At 49.9% G+C, this 25,900-nt stretch overlaps 1 protein-coding gene across 1 annotated transcript in view; it reads right to left on the bottom strand.

Moving 5' to 3' along the window:
• Positions 1–1,658: 1,658 nt before the first annotated feature.
• NLRP12 (NLR family pyrin domain containing 12) overlaps positions 1,659–25,900 on the bottom strand; it is a 28,857-nt gene continuing 4,615 nt past the window's right edge. The window contains exons 2-10 of the mRNA XM_059383337.1: positions 24,709–24,789; positions 20,467–22,168; positions 16,755–16,925; positions 14,656–14,826; positions 13,013–13,183; positions 10,064–10,234; positions 4,911–5,081; positions 2,424–2,594; positions 1,659–1,987 (exon numbers count right to left, since the gene is read on the bottom strand). Coding sequence (XP_059239320.1) covers positions 1,900–1,987; positions 2,424–2,594; positions 4,911–5,081; positions 10,064–10,234; positions 13,013–13,183; positions 14,656–14,826; positions 16,755–16,925; positions 20,467–22,168; positions 24,709–24,789 — 2,897 coding nt within the window. The 3' untranslated portion in view covers positions 1,659–1,899. The remainder of the gene's footprint in view (positions 1,988–2,423; positions 2,595–4,910; positions 5,082–10,063; positions 10,235–13,012; positions 13,184–14,655; positions 14,827–16,754; positions 16,926–20,466; positions 22,169–24,708; positions 24,790–25,900) is intronic.

Here is a 25,900-nt window from a genome sequence, read left to right as displayed (position 1 = left end):
GGGGCCAAGATCAGGTCTCTGCAGGGCTCCCCCGTGGCACTCAAATGTGGAAGCACTCTTCGGACAACTCAGTGAAAAGTGCTACAATATTTGGGTGTTGCTGGAGGGCACCATCACGGTACCCAGATTGGGCTCTGATCTGGGCTACACTTGACTAATCTGTCAGTGGCTGAGTCTTTTGTGCGAGATGAAGTTAAAATGGAGTGCATGTAGTTTGGGGATTCTGGGAAGCATTTCCGTGCATGTTAACATACTTTATTCATTTCCATATTAGCCTCAGTGGTGTGTGGCTCATTGCCTTCCGCGGTGCAGTGACTGCAGGAGCAGATTCCAACTGCTCAGGCTGGGATACACAAAATGAGGGCACTTCCTGTTTTCCGTCTGGAAAGTGCTCCCATTTTTGTGTGTCCTTGTCTGAGGAAAGCAGCTGCATTCTCGGGACCAACTGGGAAGCAAGGGATCTTGGTGAATGTTCTCAAAAGGTGGCATTGATGCTTTCTCCAGCCTCCTACCTCCAGTTCCGGGGTCTGAGCCGCGGCCTCCAGCCCAGCTGTCCCCAATGCCCACGTCCGTCTGTCCTGCCCACTTCTCTAACTTCATGCGTTTTTGTAGCTTGAGTGTATTTTTTTCCATAATCCGGTTCTTAACAGCATTTAGTAAAGCCTAGGATCGACCTCCCTTCTGACTTTGTTTCCCATTTCAAGGTGTTCCTTCCTGGTGGCTGAAAATAGCAGACTTCTCAGACCTATACTATCAATATAAAGCATGCAGCTTCACCTGGTGTAAAGGCCTCTGGGCCACCTGGCTGGTTAGGTCCTCGACCTTCATCCTGATCCCAGGGTCTTACCAAAGAGCTGACTTACCTGACCGGGCAGCCCTGTTTGTCCCCCTACCAACTCTGCTTCTGTTGCCCTCTTGTCAAATAAAATCCTAAAACAAATGGGTCGTGGTTTTTGCAGTGAGGGAAGGGCCTGTTGTGTACAAGTTTGGGAAGCTAATTGAAACCGTGTGGCTGGCAGGTCTCCATTGCTGTGTGCCACGTGCTGTGCCCCCCCCCCCCGCTATTTTAGGCATGGCACCTACCGTAGTTGCAAGCCTATGGAATGCTGTTGAGATTGTAGTGGCCCAGCTCAGATGGGCTCCCACAGAAAAAGGGTGCAGAATACATGCTTGGCAGTTTTCCCTTATTGGGGAGGAGGGGGAAAGCTGAAACTGCCCCTGGAACTGGCTGGCCTAGGGAGCAGCTGTGCCCCTGCGTTTGCTAGATAGCCCCAGACTCCGTTTAACTGGCTTCCCCACCTTTGCCTCTAGTTGGTCGTGATCACTAAGGGTGGGGGTTACTGCCCATCACTGGGCCCTGAGGTTCCCCGCTTCAAATTGTCCCCCAAAGCATGGCTGTTTGGCGGGTTACAGTAGGTTAACCATGGCAGGGGGGTCCCGGTGCAATGCACTGGTTTCCAGCCAGGGGCCAGAGCCCTGTACATGCAGAACATGGCTTGGGGCTGTGGGCATTAAGCGTCCTAAGGCATGCCGGCCTTCAGGGATCCTTGAGCAGGTTTCTCAGCTTTACCCCAAATGTCATTGCACCTCAGCACTTAGCCAATGGGGTGTTCAAAAGGACCCCTGGCTTCTGCCCACTCCATCCAGCAGCTCCCAGCACCACCCCAGTATCTCCTGACATTGCAGTGTCCTGGGGAGGGAGGTACAAAACCACCCCCTTCCGAGAGTCCTCGGGACCTGTCCTAAGTTCTCCCCAGGACATCCACATTCCCAGAACTAACGCTCCAGGGCAAGGGATTTATCCTGTGTGGAAGTTTGCAGACCAACATGTTGACTGGTGGGTTCCGGGATCTCCTTCCTCTGCCCCAAGTCCGAGAGAAGAGCCAGCAGCTAAGACATTCAGCAACCAATGTCCAGGTGAGGTTTCGTTAGCCGAAGGGCTGCCAGCCTTCTTTGGGTCATTTTGTTTAGGTCCATTCCAAACAACCTTGGGATACAGAGTAGAACACATTACTCCAGGCCATTGTTGTGACATTGGAATCCATACCTCTTGCCTTATTACCCTAAGTTTATTGACTAGTACTTTGTTGGAAACCTCAAATCCCATCGGGGACCAGGCTGGGCTCCACATCGTCATCTGTCCCTGACCTGTGCCGACCCTTTCAATCTGACAGATACTGAAGAGCCGGAGAATGTGCAGAAACCCATCGCAAAGCTGGCAAGTGGCCAAATTAGAATAGGAAAGGAAGGCCACCTCGGCATTCCATGCTAATTACGCGCATTAGTGCACGGAGAGTGCACGGAGGAAATGTTAGTAAATTTTCTAGCTTCTTTGTCCATCCCAACCATGGATCTCCATCACTGACCCTGACTCTCACTTCCAAGCCCCGTGTCCTCCCTCCTTCCGAACCAGAAAGTCTCACCAGAGGACTTGAAGCTTGCAGCCAGGATGACTCAGCCCCTTGCAGAGAAGCCTGACACCGCCGTTCCCCAGGGCGTTATGGGTCAGATAAAGCTCCCTCAGGGTCTGGTTGACCCCAAGGGTAGAAGACAGATCCTCACAAGCTTTGGCTGTGAGGCCACAGCTATCCAGCCTGTGGGAGACAAGGAACAGTGGAAGAAACCTAAGGAGCTATTTTGGAAAGTCTTGAGAGGGATTTAGGATGATGTTTTTAGGGGACCAGTTGAAGAGACAGCAGAGTAGCACCCAACTGAGAGGCATTCAAGGATGCTTGTCAATTCGCAGCTCCATGTCTCTAGGATACCCACTGATTTTGCAGTCAAGTACCCACTGCCCTTCCTGGTAGTTCTACCCCAATTTCTCTTTGAAACCCCAGTCTCAGCCCATTGGGGGTTCACACTGTCCTTAAGCTCAGGGTCCAGGTCTGAGTTGGCTGGTTGGTTTCCATGGCTCCAGTTACTATGTTTTGGTTGGACAGAGGACCCATTCAAAACCAGTGAATCGGAACCTTATTCAATTCCTGGAGTTTTTCTTTCAGAACTTAGACCTGGTTAAGAAGTCCTCCATAGACGCCTGGGTGGCTCAGTTGGTTAAGCAGCTGCCTTCAGCTCGGGTCATGATACCAGCGTCCTGGGATCGAGTCCCACATCGGGCTCCTTGCTCAGCGGGGAGCCTGCTTCTCCCTCTGCCTCTCCCTGCCATTCTGTTTGCCTGTGCTCGCTCTCTCCCCTTCTCTCTCTCTGATAAATAAAATCTTAAAAAAAAAAAAAAAAGAAGTCCTCCATAGAGCTGCGGGTGTTTCACCACCAAGTAGGATCAAAGCTAAACTTTTTCCATAGAGGAACCAAGGCAGGAACAAGTACATAAGATAATAGACACCAAGACTCCAGACACCTAGATCAAGCCATGCCTGAAGCCATATCAATACGTGCCCCCCCTTTCTTTTTTAAAGGAGCCAGTATGAATTGGGCTGCCACATGCCCAAACCATATGCCTTTTGATTCTCTCTGACTTCCAATCTGCCTCCCATTGTGTTTCTTTCCTGCATTCTCTGCTGTTAGAATAAGAACAGGTCACATTTACTGAGGGCCAGCTGTGTGCTGAGCACCTTGCTAAGGGCTTTGTTTGCTTCATCATTTATTCCTCACAGGAACTGCTGAAAGAAGTACTACCACAGCTGGGATGCTAAGTGGAAATATTTAATCTTGATTTGGCTGAGGCTGTGAGGCAGGAGATGCCAGCTTCCAAAAGGAGGTACAAGACAATGGCCACGAACTTGCAGAGGAAGAGGAAAAACCAGCTTGGGGCTGAAGAGCCACCCACATCACGGGTGCAAAAGGGTCAGGAGAGGGGTGCCTCGGTGGCTCAGTGGGTTAAAGCCTCTGCCTTCGGCTCAGGTCATGATCCCAGGGTCCTGGGATCGAGCCCCTCGTTGGGCGCTCTGCTCAGCAGGGAGCCTGCTTCCTCCTCTCTCTCTGCCTGCCTCTCTGCCTACTTGTGAACTCTGTCTGACAAATAAATAAATAAAATATTTTTTAAAAAAAGATTTTATTTATTTATTTGACAGATCACAGGTAGGCAGAGAGGCAAGCAGAGAGAGAGGAGGAAGCAGGCTCCCTGCTGAGCAGAGCGCCCAACGAGGGGCTCGATCCCAGGACCCTGGGATCATGACCTGAGCTGAAGGCAGAGGCTCAACCCGCTGAGCCACCCAGGTGCCCCAATAAATAAAATCTTAAAACAACAACAACAAAAAAGAAGGGTCAGGAGAGGAAGGTTAGGGTGAGACCCACAGTGGCGGGGGGTGATATATGAGGAGGTCGACCCTGATTCCATGTCAGGAGACTGGGCAGTCGGGGCACTTCCCAGGGGTCCCGTAAGAATGCCCACATGATCCCCATGATAGAGTGACGTTTGGATGCCAGCCAGATGGGGAGAGATACCGACATCCAGGGACCCCAGCAGCACAAATAAGAGGAAAATGCTGTCCCTGAGACACCATCTCGATGGCCACCTACCCAGGGCCCCAGATAATGAAGAGACTCAGAATCGACCACAACAGAAACAGACAGTCCTTCCCTCAGGGTGGGGGCCAAGCAGGTTCCGGGGAGGAAGGAGGAGGAGGAGGAGGAAGGGACAATTCCCATTTGCCCAGAATTCACACTAGAGCAGACTGAGTTTTTATTCTATAAAGGTCACTGAAGAGCCACGCAGCTGTGTAAGTGAGTATCAACGGAAAAGGGGAATTTTACAGAAAATGTTCATGGGCAAGGAGCCAAGAGAAAGGGAGGCATTTTATGTTTGCATCCCACAGAGAATTAACTCTTCCTCCGGGAGCTCTTTGTGGCTTTTCCTTCCACCTCCGGGGGCTCCTGGGGGTGTCTGCCGGAGCCGTGGAGGGATGGCCATGGGACGAGGATGCACCCCACCCGTCCCGGCGCCCGGGGCTCACCATAGTTTCTCCAGCCTGCAGGTGGGATGTCGTAGCCCCTTGCACAGCGGCCACATGCCCGTGTCCCCCAGGTCATTGAAGCTCAGGTCCAGCTCCCGAAGGTGGTGGTTGATCTGGAGCACCGTGCAGAAACCCTCGCAGGCGGCGGAACTCAGCCTGCAAATGCCCAGCCTGGAAGACAGGATGCCCAGAGCCCAGCTGACTCAGCCTGCAGACCTCCCTGGGGTCTGGGCGCCAGCTGGGCGCCCCCAGACTGAAGAAGGGAGAAGCAAGGGGCTTCATCAGAAGGAAGAGAGAGACCAGAATGGAAGGGGGGAGCGGGAAGGGAGGAAGACAGGACTGTTTGGAGTGAGCTGGTTATCGGATGGCTGCCGGGGTACGAGCATCCCCCAGCTGCTGCAACGAGTACCACCCCAGCAGGGCCCAGGGTAGAAACACCATCTCACTGCGCCGGGAGCCTGCTTCCCTCCTCAGCCCTGATGACCTGCTCCAGCCTCCGCCCCGGGGAGTCCTCAGTGTTCCCTGCCTTGTAGAAGCATCACCACTCTCTCTGACCCCATGTTCACACTGCGTCTTCCTGCCTGTGCACTGTGTCCAAATGTCCCCTCTGCAAGAGGAGGCCTGAAGGCCACCCCGCTCCAGCAGGCCCTCACCTGAACTAGTTTTTTGGTTTGGGGTTTTTATTTTGGGGGGTTTTTTGGGTTTTTTTTGTTTGTTTTTTTAGATTTTATTTATTTATTTGACAGATAGAGATCACAAGTAGGCAGAGAGGCAGGCAGAGAGAGAGGGGGAAGCAGGCTTCCTGCTGAGCAGAGAGCCCAATGTGGCGCTCGATCCCAGGGTGCTGGGATCGAGCATGGCACTGGGCTTCCTGCTTCTCCCTCTCCCACTTGCCCTACTTGTGTTCCCTCTCTCCCTGTGTCTTTCTTGGTCAAACAGATAGATAAAATATTTTTTATCTATCTATTTGACAGAAAGAGAGAGAGCTCAAGCAGGGGAGCAGCAGAGGAAGAGGGAGAAGCAGGCTGCCTTCTTTTCCGACTGCAACAGCCAGAAACAGGGGCCGTTTGTGATTCGGGACAGCAAGCGATTCCTAAGTGGCACTTCCTCTGCTCCTGGCGGCTGCCGCTGGGAGGGAAATGCGACATGTCCTACCATTGTTAGGAGACACCTGTGAGCTCCAAGGCCCCAACAGACAGACGCCATGCACTGCTCAAGGTCACAGACCTGGGGACCCTCAGCGACTGTCCTCGCCGTTAATGTAGCTGCCCTTACCGCTGGGAGACCATGTGGGGTATTGAGAGGGTCAGAAGTGCCATATTTCGGGGGCCTGGGTGGCTCAATGGGTTAAAGCCTCTGCCTTCGGCTCAGATCATGATCCCAGGGTCCGGGGATCAAGCTCCACATCAGGCTCTCTGCTCAGCAAGGAGCCTGCTTCCCCCTCTCTCTCTGCCTGCCTCTCTGCCTACTTGTGATCTCGCTCTGTGTCAAATAAATAAATAAAATCTTAAAGAAAAAAAAGTGCCATATTTCACGACATAGTATTTTTCCCCTGGTTTTCAGGTATTTCTGCCTGAGATACAGCTCCCAACGGTGAACTCCTGAACTGCCATTTGAGGGTGACCCGCAGGGTCTGTGTAACGTAGACATCTGGCTGGCCCGCTGTGTCTGGACCAGAGAAGGAGCCCAGCCTCAGTCAATCAGTATGAGCCACACTCGGTAACTGGACCAATGCACTCTGAAAAGAGTTGGGTTTTTGTGTGTGTGTGTGTGTGTGTTTTTTTTTTTTTTTTTTTGATACATCCTAAAATTTAATGGCAGAATAAATGTCTACGAATAACTGAAAATCTGCTAAAACAAAAAGCAAAAGACAGACTCTTCTTCACAGTGGAGCATGTGACAAGCGACAGCAATTTCAACAGCAGGAAATTAGATTCCAAGCCCAAACACGGGGAGAGCAGAGGATGGGGGAGGGGCACTTAGTTGACTCAGGCGGAAGCGCTCAGGATTCTTGATATCCGGGTCATGCATTGGAGCCCCATGCTGAATGTAGAGATTACTTAAATAAATAAACCTAAAAAGAAAGAAAGAAAGAAACGGAAAAACTACAATATGGGGAAAAGACTGGCATTACAAATCGGCAAGGAAAGCATGGGCCCTTTATTAAATGGCAACACAAAAATTAGAGGAAAAAAATTGAACTGTGCCTAACCACATATGTAGACACAAAGAAGAAACAGAATACACCTGTGATAGTGTACTAGCAAAGGACTTCTTTTTTTTTAAGTTTTTTTTTTTTTTACTTATTATTGTTATTATTGGTTTTTTTTAGTAATCTCTATGCCCAAGATGAGGGGTTTGAACCCAAAACCCCAAGATCAAGAGTCACCTACTCCACTGACTGAACCAGCCAGGAGCCTGGCCAAAGAATATGAATCAGGGGCACCTGGGAGGCTCCGTGGGTTAAGCCTCTGCCTTTGGCTCAGGTCATGATCTCAGGGTCCTGAGATCAAGTTCTGCATCCGGCTCTCTGCTCAGCGGGGAGCCTGCTTCCCCCTCTCTCTCTGCCTGCCTCTCTGCCTACTTGTGCTCTCTCTCTCTCTCTCTGTCAAATAAATAAATAAAATCTTCTAAAAAAATAATGTAAATCATAGAAATACATATGGATTTGACCTCAAAACATAAAGATTTGAATTTGATGAAAGCAACCACAGACAACTTAGATTGGTGACCCGCTGAGCAGACTTTCCATGGGCTGCCCTCAACAAAAGATTGATCCCTGACACAGGGAACATCTGGGCATGAAGACCAGTGTAGGACACACACCAAAGACATAAATAAATTATACGAACATGCAATCCACAGGATGGGGGAACCAAATGTTGGGCTGGCAGGAAGGGCTACTAAAGATGGCGAAAGTTCCCGCCACAAGACCTGAGCTCGGACAGGAGAACAAAGGCCCAAGCAGGAATCTGAGACCCCCGCCCCGGGCTCCCGTGGACCAATGGGATCACGATGAGCAGGCGGGATATCCAAATAAGGGAAACTTCCAAAAGACCCCTGAGCTTCCTCCGAGACCCCTTAAAAGCCCCCTCCTCCCTGCCTTGGGCACGACTTCCGCCACTCTGCTTTCCAGAGTGGCGGAACCTCCCCCGAGGGTGCCCACCTCCTTCCGACGCAACTTTCCTGGCTCCCCTTCTCCTGAGCCCTGAAACTTCGTCGGAGAGCGTTTTTAATAAATCTTGCCTTGCACCCACTTTGCCTGGTGTTGTGTTTATTTCGTCGGAAAACCTTACACCAAAAAAGTGGGTAAGCACAGGAAGAGCTACTGAACACTGAACTTCCACTTAAGAATGGTTTACACCCACCAGGGTTTTACAGATAGAGAACTGAATAACCATCCAGATCCCCTCAAAGTAGCTTTCCTAAATTGCGGGTGGAAATTTAAATGGCCCATCTTTCTAGAGAGCTATTCAGAAGTGTTGCGATCTCAAGGATGCAAATTCAGGCTGAGTGTGTGACTCTGCCCCAGGGTGGGATCTCCCTGTGGCTCAGAGAGGGACACAACGGAGAAGGAACTGTGCGGAGGCGGGGGGTGGGGGGGGGGGGGGGGGGGGGCACGACTCCGACTCCGTAGCCTCTGGGGCGTGCAGAGGAAGGCGTGCCAGGCAGGGCAAAGGAATGCAAATCAGTGCCTCGGGAGGTGTAGAGCTCAGTGGGGCTGGTGGGGGGAGAGGGAGCCAATGGTGAGATGACAGGGGTGCCTGCAGAAGAGCTCAGGGGTGCCAGAAGGAGACAGAATTCATGCACAAGTATCTGTGGGTCCGTAGTGATACCAGATGCAGTGGAGAGGAGAGAAGAAGGTGAAGAAACAGGGCACGTCTCCAAACGTAGCAACAGCAAGAGAAAGCCCACTGTCCATGATGTCTTGAAAGAAAAACAAAACAAGGGCGCCTGGGTGGCTCAGTGGGTTAAAGCCTCTGCCTTCAGCTCAGGTCATGATCTCAGGGTCCTGGGATCGAGTCCCGCATCGGGCTCTCTGCTCGGCAGGGAGCCTGCTTCCTCCTCTCTCTGCCTTCCTCTCTGCCTACTTCTGATCTGTCTCTGTCAAAGGAATAAAAAAAAATTAAAAAAAAAAAAAAAAACAAAAAACAAAACCAAAAAACCTGAGGCTTTTGTGGGACAGACTCTCCTTTAGGACTACAGAGAAAAATGACTTTCTTTTTTTCTTTTTTCTTTACGATTTCATTTATTTATTTGAGAGGGAGAGCGAGAGAGAGAGCACCAGTAGGGGAGGCGAGGACTCATTCCCAGGACCCTGGGATCATGACCTGAGCCGAAGGCAGATGCTTAACCCACTGAGCCTCCCAGGAACCCCCCAAAAATGATTTTCTGAAAATGAACAGCCCTCTGCATTCTTTTTATTCTTTGGGTGTATTTATGTGTTTATTGATTTAAAAACATGTTAACTAATCTGGAATTAAAACAAAAACTTAATAAACTTAAACTTAGTAAATAAATAACTTAAATAAATTTAATAAATTCAATAATAAATTTAATAAAAATAATAATAACATAATAAATATCAGGGTCATGAGTTGGATATTATAATAAATAATAAATTTAATAAATAAATAACTTAAATAAATAAAATAAACTTTAAAAACTTAATAAGAATAAATAAAAATAAAAAGCACAAATTTTCAAACACCCCTCCCTGAGCCAGTTCTTACACCAGCCATCAGAGCATGGAGCTGGCACAGCTTCTTCACTTTTGGAAGTGCACACCCATGCACACAAATGGCAAGTTTTAATGATGGATGCTGAGAAGCATAAGATCAAATTAAATGCTGCAACTAGGAATCTAGACCTTATTTAGGGGTCAGGGAAGCCATGCAGGAGGAAGAAGTGTTTGTTTTTCCTCACAGATAGAACAGATGTCACCAGGGTGAAAGGGGGATCAGCAAAGCAGAAGGGCATCCCAGGAAGAAAAAAAACGGCTTGTGCAAAGGCTCTGTGGCAGAAAAATCTTTGCAGCAGAGGTACCTAGAGGCTAGGAGAAGAGGGGAGTGAGCATGACCCCAGTGAGCTCAGACATAAGAGCAAGGATTGCAGACTTGAACTCGGATGACGGTGAGCAAAGCAAGACTCACCGAAGGGTCTGGAGCCTGCACTGGTGACACCTGAGGCCCTCGCACAGCAGCAGCACCCCAGGGTCCCCCAGGTCATTCAGGCTTAGATCCAGCTCCATCAGGCTCTGGTTCACACTGAGGGTGGAGGCAAGGTCCTCACAGGCAGCTGCAGTGAGATGGCAAATCTTCAACCTGCCAGAAACCCAATTCAACACAGATCAGGGAGTGTTCTCCACACAGCACCGATTTTATCCTCCCTACCCCCAATTGTAATGGTTTTCAAACAAATAACTCATTTTTTCTTAAATAGGCAGAAGCTTTTTGAATAGAAGTTTCTCCACGGAAAATAAACACAGATGAAAAATAAAATAAAATAAAATAAAATCAGATGAAAAGATGCCCAGCACCACTCATCATTCGGAAAATGCAAATCAAGACCACCCTGAGATTCCATGTCACATCCATTAGGAGAGCTATTATTAAAAAATAATAATAAAGTTTTTTAAGAATTAAAAAAAAAATCCTGAAAATCACAAGTGTTGGCAAGGACGTGAAGAAACTGGAAACTTTACGCACTGTCAGTAAGAGTGGATAATGGTACGGTGGCTGTGGAAAACAATATGGCAGCTCCATGAAAAATTAAAGAAACCATAGGATCCATCCATTCCACTTCTCCGTTACATAGCCCGAAGAATTAGAAATAAGGGCTCCAAGAGATATTTGTACTCCAGTGTTTACACCATTATTCAAAATAGCCAAAAGATAGAAGCAACCCAAGTGTTCATCAGTGGAGAAATTGAATGGGTAGACTGTGGTGTATCCATGCAATGAGAGGTCACTCAGCTGTGAGGAGGAAGGAACCTCAAACACACAAACACATGCTACAATGTGGATGAACCTTGAAAAGATACTAAGTAACATACACCAGTCATACACACACACACACACACTTTGTGATTCTATGTATATGAGGTACCTACAGTAGTCAAGTTTGAAGACAGAAAGTAGAATGGAGGTTATCAGGTGCCGGGGGAGGGAGACAGGGAGTCTGTGTTGAATGGACACTCTTAATTTTGCAAGAATTGTATGCCTCGAAATGGTGAGATGGTGGGGGCGCCTGGCCACTCAGCTGGTAGAGCACGGGACTCTTGATCTCTGGTTCGTGAGTTTGAGCATCCCATGTTGGGTGCAGAGACTACTTTTAAAAAAAAACTAAGATGGTCATTTTATGACATGTGTATTTTATTTTATTTATTCGTGTGTGTGTGTGTGTGCAATGATTTTCTTGGCTGAAATAACCAAGAAGACACAGAACAACATTTCCGTGCCCATCGTGTGTGATTCCTCAACCTCTCTTGGATGTGACACCATAAATTTATAGTCACGTGTCTGGGGTTCAGTTAGAACCGCCTTCACTGATAGAAATATAGAGCAGGGAAACACTATTGTCCCTCAAAGATGTCCTCTGTTGACATTTAGCATAGTGTCTGCCCATATATAGAAAGGAAAGACAGGGACAGAGTCCTGATTTTACCACGTGAGTCCCTGGATTCAGCCGTGCTGGAAACCAGTATTTCCCTCCGGGCTTCTTGGTCATAGAGGCCAACAAATTCACTTTTATCGTCAAACACATTGAGATGGGGTGTCTGTCGCTGGCGACCACAAGCGTTTTGGGAGAGGTTGTTTATTTTAAGGGGCTTTATGATGCTTGCCACTGATGCTTGCAACCGATGCTACTATCCTCTTGATGTTTATTTATTTATGTTTTATTCTGGTAAAATATACATCACATGACATGCCTGGCTGGCTTATTCAGTAGAGCATGTGATTCTTGATGGGGAAGGGTGGTTCTTGAATTTGAGCCCCACATTGAGCACAAAGCTTACTTTTAAAAAGTATATACATAAATAAAGATAAAACATAACATTTACCTGTCTAACCTTTTCTTTTTATTTAGGAATCTCTGTGCCCAACCCAACGTGGGGCTCGAACACACGTCCCCGAGATCAAAAGTCACACCCTCTTCCAACTGAACCAGCCCCCGTTTTAACCATTTTTAAGTGTACAACTCAGTGGCCCTCAGTACCCTGCAGGGCTGTGCGACCATCACCACCATCCACGCTCAGAACTTTGTGTGGTCCCAAACAGACTCTGCATGACTCCCCATTCCTGCCTGCCCCAGTCCCATGGCAACCACGGTCCTACTTTCTGTCTAAATTGGACTCTTCTAGGGCCATCGTAAATGGAACCATATTATCTTTGTCCTTCTGTCATTGATTGACATTTCACTCAACACCACTCCAGTTTCATCCACGTTGGGGCACGTGTTAGAATTTCACCCTTTTCTCTTTCTTTCTTTCTTTTTTTTTTTAAAGATTTTATTTATTTATTTGACAGAGAGAGATCACAAGCAGGCAGAGAGGCAGGCAGAGAGAGAGAGGAGGAAGCAGGCTCCCTGCTGAGCAGAAAGCCCAATGCGGGACTCGATCCCAGGACCCTGGGATCATGACCTGAGCTGAAGGCAGCGACTTAACCCACTGATCCACCCAGGCACCCTCCCCTTCTTTCTTTCTAAGATAGAATAATTTCCCGTCGTGGGGCTGTGCCATATTTTGTTTGCCCATGAACCTATGGATGAACATTTGGCTGTTTCCACCTTTGGGCTCTTGCGAATAAGGCTGCTACAAACACAGGTGTACAAGTCGGATGCATTTTTATACCATCCCTCCATACGAGGAGACTTGCATCTTTTTAATCTTTTTTTTTTTTTAAAGATTTTATTTATTTATTTGAGAGAGTGTGCAGAGGGAGAGGGAGAAACAGACTCCCTCTGCTGAGTGAGGAGCCCGATGTGGGACTCGATCCCAGGACCCCGGGATCATGACCTGAGCCAAAGGCAGATGCTTAATGACTGAACCACCCACACACCCCAGGAGACTTGCATTTAAGTCGGCCCCAGGAAGAACTCACCACAGGATCCGCAGCCGACATATGGGGTGCTTCAAGCCTTGACATAAGAACCTCAGACCCAAATCCTCCAGCGCGTTTCCCGTCAGGTCCAGCTCCAGCAGATGCTGGTTGATGCTGAGCACAGATGCGATCTCCTGGCAAGCCCCAGCCTCCAGCTGACACTTCCTCAATCTAGGGAAGAAAGAGACGGTGAAGAGGGTGCCATCCTGCTGTCCTCTATCCTGCCCACTCATCCCTGGGCCCTCGAATCACCCGACACGAACCCACACACGTGTCACTACAGCTCACAGATGAACAAGACTTCATCATTTCCAGCAGGGAGCATCTGGTCCCATGAGGCAGGGGGTAAGTGAGGACCCTCCAGGGAAGGCAAAGGCAGTGAGGCCGGAGTGCACCATAGCTCAGGACGAGGTCCCTAGAGCTCAAGACGTGGGAGTGTCCGTCTCTGAGGCTCACTAGCCCTGCACCCTCAAGCAAGCGCGTGTCATGTTTCTGGGAGCTACCCCTGTGTCTGAGGCTCACTGCCTCTACGGAAAGGACAATAATCACACCTGCTTCACAAGACTGTTGCAAGGACTGCGTACTTGACTAAAGGGACAGGGCACACAGCAGGGGCATACTTAACTAAAGGAACAGGGCACACAGCAAGTGCTCGGACAGTGAGCTACTGTTGATTAAAACCACCCCGGGGAGGGGGGAACGTCTAACTCAGGTTTGACACGCTATGCACAGTTAGGAAAGGCTCTCTGGGTCATCTGAGACGGTGCTCGGAGGCTGAGTAGGCATTCATGGTCAGGAACAGGACGAGACACGTGGCAGGAGATGGTAGAAAACACACGTGCTGGTTTCTGCCCCACCACCCTCTGTTCCCAACACAGGGCTCCTGAAATCCCTGCATTTCCTATGTGACAAGAATGCCAGGAGAGTCTCTGGTTCTAATAGGTGGGCCACATGGGATGGGCACCAGAGAGACTGCGCCAGGATGAGAGGCAGGCAATGTGCAGCCCTGCCCCCCACCCTCCTTCAGAGTGGGGAGGGGCCGGGAATGGAGTTAATGATCTTTGGGCCACAAGGGGAAGGCTCCATAAACCCATAACACCCTCCACCCCACACCCCCACCCCCCACCCAGAGCACACAGCTCTGAGGTTCCAAGCTGGTGAACACGTCCACGCTGGGAGGGTGACGTGCCCCAGCTCTGTGGGGCAGGAGCTTCCGCTCTGGGACCCTCCCAGACCTCACCCCATGGGGTCCTCCTCTGGCTGATGACCTGCTTCCTTCGCCATATCCTTTATAAACCCATAAACCTAAGTGTTTCCCTGGGTTCTCTGAGCTGCTCTAGGAGAGTAATCAAAGCCAAGGCAGTTGAGAAGCCAAGTGACCACAGGGACTTGTAACTGATCTGAAGCTTGGCGGGGGCGGGGGGGGGGGCGCTAGCCGTCACCTCCTGGCAGATGGTGGCAGAATGGACTTGAACTGTAAAGGAACTGTAGGGCGCCCCACTGGGGTGCAGAGTTACTTGCTGTGGGAAATCCCACACATTTGTGACCAGAAGTGTAGGGAGTGAAGCCAGTCCCCCGCCCCCGGGAATGCTGGGGGGCTTGTTTAGGGCAGTGGCCTTGCAGTGAGAGGGGCTGAGACTCACTGGATCACCTGCAGCCTGCACCTGGGATGCCGGAGCCCTTCGCAGAGCAGCCTCACGCCCGGCAGCCCCAGACCATTGCAGCTGAGGTCCATCCTCGTGAGAGTCCGGCTGGCCATCAGGGTGGCCGCGAGGTCCTGGCAGGCAGAGCTGGCCACGCAGCACCTCTTCAGGCTGGGGGGTAGGGGGTGGGGAGGAGGGGAGAAGGGCCATGTCACCATGGTGGTGATTCTGCCCCTTGTCCTTTGTGTCTCCCCTTGCTTTGGTCTATACCAATTCCTCCTTCCTTTTTTTCTTTTAAAGATTTTATTTATGTATTTGACAGAGAGAGACACAGCAAGAGAGGGAACACAGCAGGGGGAGTTGGAGAGGGAGAAGCAGGCTTCCCGCCGAGCAGGGAGCCCGAAAGACAAAGGGCTCAATCCCAGGACCCTGAAATTATGATCTGAGCTGAAGGCATACACAACCGACTGAGCCACCCAAGTGCCCCCTATTTCCCCTTTATCTAAAGTAAAAGAAAGGAGATCAGGGGGCACCAGGGGCCAGGGGAGAGAGGGAATTGGAGAGTGCCTGCTAAGGACTAGGGTGTTTGTTTGTTTGCCCTGTGGGGAAAATTGCCTGGAGTTCATGCTGACGTTGGCACAGTGCATACACTGAAGAAAAAACACCACTGACGGGTGCCTGGGTGGATCAGTGGGTTAAGCAGCTGCCTTCCGCTCAGGTCATGATGCCAGAATCCTGGGATGGGTCCTGCATTGAGCTCCCTGTTCAGCAGGAAGCCTGCTTTCTCACTCTCTCTGTCTCTGCCTGTCACTCTGTCTGCTTGTGCTCTCTCTCTCTCTCTCTGACAAATGAATAAATAAAATCTTTAAAATATAAAAAAAGAAAAGAAAAAGCACCACTGAGCTTTCCAGCATGTCAACGATACGTCAATAAAAGAATAAATAAAAATAAATAAATAAAAGCAACAAGAATAACGTAAGATGTCACAAGGCACCCACCCGCCTGTGGAAGTTTGCCCATCACCGCGTCTGTCCCTGAGCCGCAGGAAAGTAAGTCTGATGGCATTGACTCGAATGAGTTGGTGACATATATAACGGAAGCTCTTGGCATGGTTCCTTGCACTTGGCACAGGTTAAAGAACGTACAGTTTTATTTATTATTATGTCTTGGGATCCGGCCCATGTCCTGCTCACAAAATGGTAGCTTGCTTTTCTGGGCTCTGATCTCTGTGTCTGCCCTTCAGGACGCTCCCCACAGGAGCAGGGCTGTGCTCTGGGTCAGAATCCACATACTCCTGGTTCCCTCAACCGGCTGTCATCTAACTTCTGGAAGCCAAGCCTCAATAATGCCACGTTTGGTAACAGCATGGCAGAATATACATAACGTAAAATTTACCACCTTCACTTGTTTTGTTGTTGTTGTTGTGTTTTTTTGTTGCATTTTTTTTTTTTTTTTAAGTAATCGCTGCCCCCAGTGTGGGGCTGGGACTCAGGAACCCAAGGTTAAGAGTCCCCTGCTCTTCTCACTGGGTGAGCCACGCGCCCCTGGCACCAGCCTGCTTTAATTACTATAGCTTTGTGCACTCTGCTTTGAAATCAGGCAGCGTGATTGGAGGTAAGAAGCCTGGAAAGGAGGAGATACAATAAGAGAAGCGGGAGGTAATGATGCTGGGCTTTCTGCTGACTGCTTCCGGTAGGCATGGGCTGAGTCGTGTACCCCTACATTAATTAATTCGTACACTGAGATCCTATCCCCTGTATCTCGGGGTGTGCCTGTTTTTGGAAATAAGGTCTTTAAAGAAGTAATTAAAATGAGGTCACTACTGTGACTGTGACTTACAAAAAGAGGAAAGGACAAAGATAACGCAGGTGTGAAAGCACAATGAGATGACTGAGGGGAAAGCAGCCCCGCCCACACTGGATCGGGAGCCGAGCGGCCCCGCCCACACCTGGATGCGAACTTGAGGAAATGAATTTCTGTTGTTTAAGCCCCCACTGTGCTGTGCTCCGTGCGGTCAGTGAGAGCGAGCACCACCATGGGTCTTCCTGACGCAGCCCCCCTGCCCCGCGGAGACGGGGTGCAGGCCCGCCCCGACTCACCTCAGGTTCTGAAGTTTGCAGCCGGGGTGTCTGAGCCCCTGACACAGGAGCCTGACGCCCCGGCTGCCCAGCGCGTTGCGGGACAAAACCAGCTCGGTCAGGTTGGGCTTGGTGCTCAGAGCGGCGGCGAGCTGTTTGCTGTAGGCCTCGGGCAGCAGGTTCTTCTCAGCTCTGCAAGGAGGGACACAGGACAAAGCCGCGTTGTGCCCGACGCTGCCCAACAACTGCGTGCGGACTGTGTCACCTCGGGCTTGAGGAAGCATCTGTCATCTTTCTTACTTTTACAAAATGGGCTCCACGCCCCACTCAGGGCTTGAACCCCCAACCCTGAGATCAAGAGTGCCACACTCTACCAATAGAGCCCAGCAGCCCCCCACTCCTGCGTGTACTTTAAATATCCCACTGTAATCATTCTTATTAGTTTTCAAGAGCATTAGCAGCCAGCTCAGGGCAGAAAATGTTGGGGCTTTGATTCTTGTAGATTTAACACCAGGGAGCCCTTCTCTACCCTCTACCCCCGCCCCTCCCCCGCCAGCAGCAGCAGCGGCCCCCCCGGGAGCCTGCCAGAAACAGGAACCCCGCTGCATCAGACATTCCCAGGGCGGAGGGTGCAGCCCCGACATCTGTTTCTGACAGCCTCCTGGTGCTCTGCTCACGTTCCAGAAACACCGATGAACCTGGTGGCGTTCTGCAGTCCCTCCCTTTCTTCCCAGCTAACGAATGTACAACGCTCTCCCTGAAGATCCAGAGCCGGAAGTACGAGCCTGTGGCCTGGGAGCTGAATTCCTCCAATAATTTCTCAATCAGAAGGCCTCACACAAAACAGGGGTTTCTACACTTTCTTGAAAAACCAAGCCCGGCTGCACAGGGACCTCGTGAGCAGGAGGCAGCCACCGGGTCCCAGAGAGCTGGGTGCATTATGACCTTGTTCCACCAAACCTGAATAACGCCAGGTGGCCGCCGGCCGGTGGTATCTGATTCTGATCTCCCCAAGCATGGCCGCTTGAAACAGCACAGTCGGCTGTCTTCTGGTTCTGGAGGTCAGAAATCGGAACGGGGTCTCCCGGGGCGGGCGTCAGGGCAGACTGTCTTCCTTCCAAAGGCCTCGAATCTCTTGGCCTCGAATCTCTCCTGGCTTCCCACTTCAAGATCCTGAATTTAATCACACCTGCCAAGTCCCTTTTAACCTGGGAGGTGACATACTCACCGATTCCAGGATTAGGGCACAGGTGTCTTTGGGGGTGGGGGAATTATTCTGCTCCCCCCTCCCCCACTCTGGCTTTGGCAAGCATTTGCATTTGTGGTTCCCGCTTTCAAGAGATTAGAAAGTGTATATATTGATTTCTGCCCCCCGGTTGGTTCCTGGCACAGACCCCCTAAAACCTTAGTGATTTCCTAAGTTGTAAGAGCACTAGGGCCCATCTCTTGTTCCAGCACGTGGTCTCTGACCCCATCCCTGACCCAGGGCTCCTAAGTCCTTTGGACTCTCTGGGGAACAGGAGAATCTTTTGCTCTCCTAAGGAGACTCAGGGTGAGCCTCTGGGTGGGACTGGTGGCCAGAAAGACCGGGCTATAATTAGAAGCTCTGCACTTTCTGGGGAATTTTGGGAGATACTGCAGTTTGGAATCTCTAAAGTCTTATGACAGTCCCTTCCTCTGAATCAGCCTGGGATGGAGAATGGGCTGACTCACCGCACAGGGCATGACATGCTGCCCGTGAGGCCTCCTGATTTGCTTCCAGTTATATGGTCTGTCTTAGAACCCATGTTTAGGGTCTTTCTTCTTTTAAGTAAACCTCTGTGCCCAGTGCGGGGCTCAAGCTCATGACCCCAAGATCAAGAGTCACATGTTCCACTGACTGAGCCGGGCACACCCCTCATTTCAGAGATCTTTTATTTTATTTTTACAGATTTTATTTATTTAATTTTTTTTAAAGATTGTATTTATTGATTTGACAGGAGACAGTGAGAGAGGGAACACAAGCAGGAGGAGAGAGAGAAGAGGAAGCAGGCTTCCCGCTGAGCAGGGAGCCCCATGGGGGGCTCGATCCCTGGACCCTGGGATCATGGCCTGAACTGAAATCCAGAGTCAGATGCTTAAACTCACTGAGCCAGGCGGGTGCCCCTAAATTTCAGAGATCCTTTAGTGTAGCTCTCTCTGTAATGACAAGATAAAGCTGATTCGAAATTCAGCCTGATGTGCCCTCAGATGGCCTTTCAGTTCTTCACAAGTTGATTGTTTTTATCAGAGTGTATGAGAGCTTCCTGCTCTGGTGTAGGCTCCCAGGCACACATGAAAATTCAATAAACCATGTCTGCTTTTCCCCAGTGAATCTGTCATATGTCAGTTTGATTCTTAGCCCCAGCCAGGGACCCAAAGAGGGAAGAAGAGAATTTCCCTCCCCTACAGCTCCAAGACAGACCTGATCAAACACATCAGTCCATTAGCGTCCCCCATACTTCTGCCTTCCCCCAGTTAACCTCCAGAGAAACTCAGTGTCCCTTTCCTTTGTCTTGCCACTTCTCTAAAAATGTATTGCACTTTTTTTTTTAAAGATTTTATTTATTTATTTGAGACAGAGACAGAGAGAGTGCAAGAGCCTGTGAGCAGGGAGGAGAGGCAGAGGGAGAAGGAGAAGCAGGCTCCCCACTGAGCAGGGAGCCTGAGCTGGGCTCCAGGATCATGACCTGAGCTGAAGACAGACACTTAACCCACTGAGCCACCCAGGTGCCCCTAAAAATGTCCTGATCTTGTGTTAGGATGCTATAAAATTCCAGGTTCTAACAGCCTTTTGAGTTCCTCATCTCTGGGGACTCCCGAGTGTTCAGTGAGAACAACCAATAAACTTCCTATTTTTATGCCCAATGTGGAGCTTGAACTCATGACCCTGGGATCAAAAGTTACATGCTCTACTGACTACACCAGCCAGGCACCCCAGAACAAATAAACATCTAAAAACGTCTTTGTTCTTCTCTGTTACTCTGTATGTTGGCTATTTAATTTACAGGCCTCCATGCCAGACCTAAGAGGGTAGAAGGGGAAAGGATGATTTTCCTCTTCTATTTTAGTGACACTCAACTCTATGCATCTACGATTACTCCTTGCCAAAAAGCCAAAAGAATCCTCTGAGCTTCCTTCCTCCATCCCCTCCTCAAGCCCCCCAGCCCTCCAAATCACTGTCTCTTACACCACTCTGTTGTATTTTCTTTATAACGGTTCTCTCTATCTGAAACTACCCAAATGATCTTTATTTATTTATTTATTTATTTTTTGCTTGTTTGCCTGTTCATTTGTTTACTGTTCATTGTCTCTCTCCCCTCCCATTAGGATGTCTGGGCTTGCAGGGGCACTGCTGGCCTACTCCACTGTCTGCACTTTGCAGAAAAGCACCCTTGATGGTATTTGTCGAGTGGATATGCTCTCCTTGACCAGGGCTCCAAATGAGTCCAAATGGGTACTGTTTAGAGCAAGACACTAACCGGGACACTGCTGACACTTGGGGCCAGACCATCCTCTGTGGTGGTGGGGCCATTCTGGGGACTCTGGCCTGCCCCCCAAATGCCACAGCAACCCCCATCTCCTCTGTGATGACCCAACATTTCTGCAGATTTTGCCAAGTATCTCCTGGAGTGGCAGCCATGTCAACCCCAGGTGAGGACACAGACGTGGTTGAAAGCAAGAACTTGGAGAGTGAACTCCACCGAGTACTTACGACTGTGCCGGTGGCATCTGGGGCCCCGACGCCCATCTCCCCCCATCGTCCTCATCCGTGCTGTAGGCGGCCCCGTGCAAACGCAGCACCAGGGCATTCCTGCAGCTCTTCACGCAAAAAGAGGCGATCAAGTGCTCCATCCTGGTGGCCATGTTGCTGACCACCACCACCTGGAAGGGGCTCAGCGCCTGCTGGATGAAATCCTCCTCCTGGATCTCGTAGAGGCAGCTGAAGAGCTCCAGGGAGCCCTGCTGCAAAGTGGAGCCCTCGCTCTGAGCTTTCCTTTGGATCCACCGCAACAGCTCTGCCTTGACGTGAGGCGAGACCGTCCAGCAAAGGCTCTTCTCCACATAGCTTCTCATCTCCTCGTTCAGGAGTCCAAACAGGAAGCGGACGGTGAGGGCCAAGAAGCTCCGTTCTGAAAACCCATACTCCACAAGCAGCCTGGCCACTGTCAGCTCGGGGCCGGCCCCTGCCTCCCCGGGATCCAGGAGGTAGTACATGGCAGCGAAGAATTCCTGGAAACTCAGGTGGATGAAGCTGTAGAACTTTTCGCAGTTGATATCCTTCTGGAAGATGTTCATGTTGAGGAAGGAAGACACGTCGGCCCCATCGAGGCCGTGCTTCCGGAGGTCCCGCTCCTCAAACAGGATTTTCTGATTCCAGAGGCCGTCGGCCGCCAAGGAGCACAGCCCTCTCTGGTTGAGGGGGGGCTGGAGGGTGGGGCTCCCAGGCTTGGGCTGCATCAGACTCAGGAGGTAAAGCATGTACACTGCGGTCGTGGTCCTGGACGTCTGTCTTAGTAGTCCCCCATCCTCCAACTGCTGCTTGAGGCAAGTGCAAACGACCCAGCACACCATGGGGACAAAGCACAGAGTGAAGAGGGGCTCGTTGTCCCTCACGAAATGGAAGACTTGGGCAGCCTGCTCTGTGTTGTGGAAGTACTTGTAGAAGTACTCCTTCCTCTCTGCCTCTGAGAAGCCCAGGATCTCCACATGCCTGGGGTGCTCCAGCCAGCGGTGCAGTTTCTCCAAAGCCGTGGGCCTGGTGGTGATGAGCACCGACAGCTCGGGCAACAGCTTCTTCCGAATCAGGCTGCAAAGGAGAAGCTCTGTGGGCCGCTTCTCCTCCCAGCAGAGGCACCAGGGGCCCCGAGGGTCGTGGAAAGAGGGTTTTAGCTCATCAAAGCCATCAATGATGAACAAGAGGCGCTCAGGGACTCGGACAAGCTCCCGAAGGGGCACGCTGGGCTCAGGCCAGCAGCTGGAGATGAGGTCTTGGGCGCTCTGCTCTGCAGTGCTCTGGTTCATCTCCCTGCAGTTGATATAGAAGATGTAATCAAACCTGTCCTGGAAGAGCCTTCCGTCGGCCCAGTCCAGCATCACCTTGTGGGCGAGCATGGACTTGCCCATTCCCGCTGCTCCCTGCAGGACCACGGTGCGCGGTGGCTCCGGGCGCTCTTCGTCGGGCTCGAAGAGGGTCTCCAACTGGATGAAGCTGGTCTGGTGTCCCACGGTTCTCGCTTGTCCCCAGCTTGTGTCCAAAAGCTTCTGCTGGGCCCACATGGGATTTGAGTGTTCCTTCACCAGGAGGAGGCGGGTGTACCTGTGGCTGAGGTTGACGCATTCTCCTAGGCGTGCATTGCGGTCTTCCATCAGCCGGAACTTCCTGCGCACATAGTCCCTGTAGGTTTCCTGGGGATCTAATGGGGAGGAAGGAGGGGTCCGTGGAAGACTCATCAGCAACCACTGACCGACTCATGACTTAAAGCAAACCACGATCTAGTGCCTACTTGTTCTAAAGTATCCACCGGAGAGTTTTCTGGATGGAGCCTGGGAACCATGGTACTACTCTAAAAAGATGTCCCCTGTTCTTGGGAAGTGGAGACACTAACATGGGAACAGTATTCATTCTATCCTTGCTACTCAATGGTCCACGCCCAGGAGCTGACGGAAGGCCACGAGGGCACCTAAAGGACATCTTAATCTCAGCCACCGGTTCCCTGGGGTCCTCCTGGTGAAGAGACACTGAAATCCCCTGTGGGCTCACAAGGAGAGGGTGGGAAATGGGAACGTGAGCCCCAGTCCCCACCTGAATGCATCAGAAACTGCATTCCTAACAAGACCGCTGCATAATTTATAGGCACGTTTAAGTCTGAGAAGGCAGTGCTGCCAAGTTTTCTGTGCCCGCTTAAAAAAAAAAAAAAAAAAAAAAAAGCCAGATACGTCATCTGCACCAGAGAACTTATCCCTCCCATAAGTCCCGTGCTTGAAGTCTCTTTGGGAAATCGACTTGGCATAGAAGTGAATGCCTAATCTAGAACAAGAGTGCTCAGCAGGGTGACAGTGTCCTCCCTAGGGGATTTCTGGCAAGGTCTGGAGATATTTGGGGCCGCAGCAACTGGGGGATGGGCGGGTGGGGGTGGGCTACTATCGTCTAGTGAGCGGAGGCCAGGGAGGCTGTTCAAAATCCTGTAGTGCCCAGGACACCCCACAATAAAGAATTATCCAGCCCAAACTGCCCGGGTGCCACGGTGGGGGAACCGTGATTCAGACTAAAATGCATACTGTCTTACCTGGATGTCACCAGAGGCTCATACTATCTGCCCAGAGGAAGGTGAATGAAAGATCACAATGTGATCCCAGAACTCTCTCAAAAGGAATGCATGTTCTCTTTTCTATTCAATTGTAGTAAAATATACATCATCTAAAATTTAGCATTTTAACCATTTTTTAAGTGTTTGACAGACTAAGTGACATTACACTGCATTCACAAAGTTGTGCAATCATCACCCCTATCCATTTCCGGGACTTTACCGTCATGCTCAACAGAAACCCCTGTGTGTATGAAACACTAACTCCTCATTCCTCCCCCCACCCCGGCCCCTAGCAGCCACCGTTCCACTTTCGGTTTCATGAACGGGACTACTTTAGGCTCCTCAAGTGAGTGAAATCACACAGGATCTGCCTTTTTGTGCTGGCTCTTTTGACTTGGCCTAATGCTGTAGCAAATATCAGAATTTCATTCCTTTTTAAGTCTATTATTCCATTGTATACAAACAGAATACATTGTATACATGTGGAATACATATAAATACACCATATTTCGTTTATCCATTTATCTGTTGATAAAGTTATTTCATTAGCTCTCTTCATGTGTATTAAAAAATATTGGGGTGCCTGGGTGGCTAAGTTGGTTAAAGCCTCTGCCTTCGGCTCAGGTAGTGCTCTCGGGGTCCTGGGATCGAGTCCTGCATTAGGCTCTTTGCTCGGCAGGGAGCCTGCTTCCCCCTCTTTCTCTGCCTGCCTCTTTGCCTACTTGTGATCTTTGTCTGTCAGATAAATAAATAAAATACTTTTTAAAAATTAACACTTCTAGGCTCATAAATACACCCATTGTCCTTCCCTTTTTGTCAACTGTGATTCTATTTCAATCAAACAAAGATAACTGTGACAGTAATGTTTGAATTTTGTAAAATTCTTTGTCTTTTCCTGAGAAAGTATTCCCATTTTGAGACACAGAACATTAGGAAAATAGAAATGCTTAAAATAAGAATGAGAACAAAGAGGGAGTTACGATATCTAGGCCCTGTGCTATGCCCCGTGCCTTCAGGTGCCTTGAACGGTGTCCAGAATCATTGGCGCTATTGTTGACGTTGGCGCTGCCTGACCTGCAGCCCACACTCACTTCTTCCTTGTCAATAGTCCTGATTCTATTAAGGTAATGAGTGCCGATCCCTTGATTCCAGGAATGCTGTCCCTTCATGAGCCCCAGAGGAGGAACGTTGACACAACCAGTCCTGAGCAACCTCATTCCCTGTTGCCAGTGGCTGGTCTGGGAATGGGCCCCAGTCCCTACTAAGAGGGTATATGGGGATGACCACTGGGAAGGGGGAAGCATGTTAAACAGATGTTTTCCTGAAGGAAGCGATACTCTGTCGAGGAAGAGAGCCTTCCGTCTCTCTTTTCTCCCTAGCTTGGAATTCACTTACATGGTTTGGCTGCCATCTTGTAACTGTGAAATAACAAGAATCAGGACAAGTGAACCAGCAAGAAGTTGGGGCTTTGACAGTGTTGTTGATCTACTACATCAACTCTGCAACCATCCCACCCAAGATTTTTTGTTATATGCAAACACTAATTTTACACGTCCTTTTTTTTTTTTTTGGTCTGATGGACTCTGGTGGATAGTCTGATGCATGTGGCCTTGCGCATTCTACGAGATACATGGCTGACAGCTCACCTCTTGTTGGAGCTCCAGGAAAGACTTCGAGAGAACATGCTGACTGGCTTCCCAGTGAGGATGGACCACCAGGTGCAGTATCTGGAAGAGACATTTTAGGAGGTCAGCTAGCATTTACCATGAACACCTGAAACCAACATAACTTGTATGTCAATTTAAAAAATAGTAGTTACCCTCTCTGCCTACTTGTGATCTCTGTTGTCAAATAAATAAATAAAATCTTTAAAAAAAAAGGGGAAAGAATAGTTACCATTACATCAAGCTGTGCATATAACTCCACCTATAACTCCGCCCACCCCCCTCCCCCACCCCCCGCTGCAAATGTTTAGCAGTCTCCTCACATATGCTGTTGAAAGCACTCATGCTTCATAACCTGCTCTCCTTTCTGGGGGCCCATCATGATGATTGGTACCTCCATCCATCCAAGAATTCCCCCAGGCAGGAAGGTGTGGATCAGCTTGGATTCCCTCCCTCTCCTTCCATCCTTGGCTGTGTCTCATCCAGCCACCCATCCATCCACGCACCCACCCACCCATGTATCCATCCAACCAATACACATACATTGGCCACCAGCGTTATCCAGGCAAATTTTGCTAGCACTGGATACACAGTAATAAACAAGGGCTCTGCTCCGTGGACCTTACATTCTAGTGATGTGGGGAGCTGAGCACATAAAAAAGAAATATTTCAGAGGTGCCTGGGTGACTCTGTCAGTTAAGTGTCTGACTTTGGCTCAGGTCATGATCTAGGGGTCCTGGGATCCAGACCCATGTCCCCTGCTCCAGGCTCAATGGGCTCAGTGGGGAGACTGCTTCTCCCTCTCCTTCTGCCCCTCCCCCTGCTCATGCTGAGTCTCTTTCTCACATAAATGAATAAAATCTTTAAAATAAGATAGATTAAATTAAATAAACACTTTATGATAACTCCAGATAATGATGAAATTTTACTTAAAATTGAAGAAGGGTACACAACAGAGTGATTAAAAGTAGAGTTTGGGGCGCCTGGGTGGCTCAGTGGGTTAAGCCGCTGCCTTCGGCTCAGGTCATGATCTCAGGGTCCTGGGATCGAGTCCCGCATCGGGCTCTCTTCTCAGCAGGGAGCCTGCTTTCTCCTCTCTCTCTCTCTACCTTCCTCTCTGCCTGCTTGTAATCTCTCTCTGTCAAATAAATAAATAAAATCTTAAAAAAAAAAG

The sequence above is a fragment of the Mustela nigripes genome, chromosome 17 (genome assembly GCF_022355385.1).
Source record: "Mustela nigripes isolate SB6536 chromosome 17, MUSNIG.SB6536, whole genome shotgun sequence".
In the NCBI taxonomy this organism is placed as follows: Eukaryota; Metazoa; Chordata; class Mammalia; order Carnivora; family Mustelidae; genus Mustela; species Mustela nigripes.
The sequence above is the reverse complement of the archived record's forward strand: the minus strand, read 5'-3'. Positions and strand labels throughout refer to the sequence as shown.